Source organism: Pterocles gutturalis, unplaced genomic scaffold (assembly GCF_000699245.1).
Source record: "Pterocles gutturalis isolate BGI_N339 unplaced genomic scaffold, ASM69924v1 scaffold27764, whole genome shotgun sequence".
In the NCBI taxonomy this organism is placed as follows: Eukaryota; Metazoa; Chordata; class Aves; order Pterocliformes; family Pteroclidae; genus Pterocles; species Pterocles gutturalis.
The window spans coordinates 1-337 of record NW_010129011.1 but is presented as its reverse complement, the minus strand read 5'-3'; the positions used below and the strand labels follow the sequence as shown (position 1 = coordinate 337).

The following is a 337-nucleotide window of genomic DNA, read 5'->3' as shown; positions in this document are numbered from 1 at the left end:
TGGTGTTGTGCCCCCGCCGCAGCCGCAGGGTCTTGGGCCTGCGGAATGTGGGCGATGTGCGGATCTTCTTCTTCTTGTGACTGTGGACCCCCTTCAGGACGGCCTTCTTGGCCTTCAGCGCCTTAGCCTTCGCCTCTGTCTTTGGAGGCACAGCTACAACGACAGCTCAGTCAGCACAGCCAGGATCTGCAGGCCCAGTGGATGCTCCCCTGCCTGCCCCAACAGGCCATGGCTTCCTCTGTCACACAACTCAACGAACAGGACCCTCCAAGCGCTCCATGCTCCCTCATCCAACCAAGCCCAACCCCAAAACGGTTTAATTCACTCCCAGACCCCT

At 59.9% G+C, this 337-nt stretch overlaps 1 protein-coding gene across 1 annotated transcript in view; it reads right to left on the bottom strand.

Annotated features, from left to right (window-relative positions):
* Window positions 1-153, bottom strand: part of RPL23A (ribosomal protein L23a) — a gene marked incomplete at its 5' end in the record, with an annotated part of 1,594 nt that extends 1,441 nt beyond the window's left edge. The window contains one exon of the mRNA XM_010079821.1: window positions 2-153. Coding sequence (XP_010078123.1) covers window positions 2-153 — 152 coding nt within the window. The remainder of the gene's footprint in view (window position 1) is intronic.
* Between the last annotated feature and the right edge of the window lie 184 nt (window positions 154-337).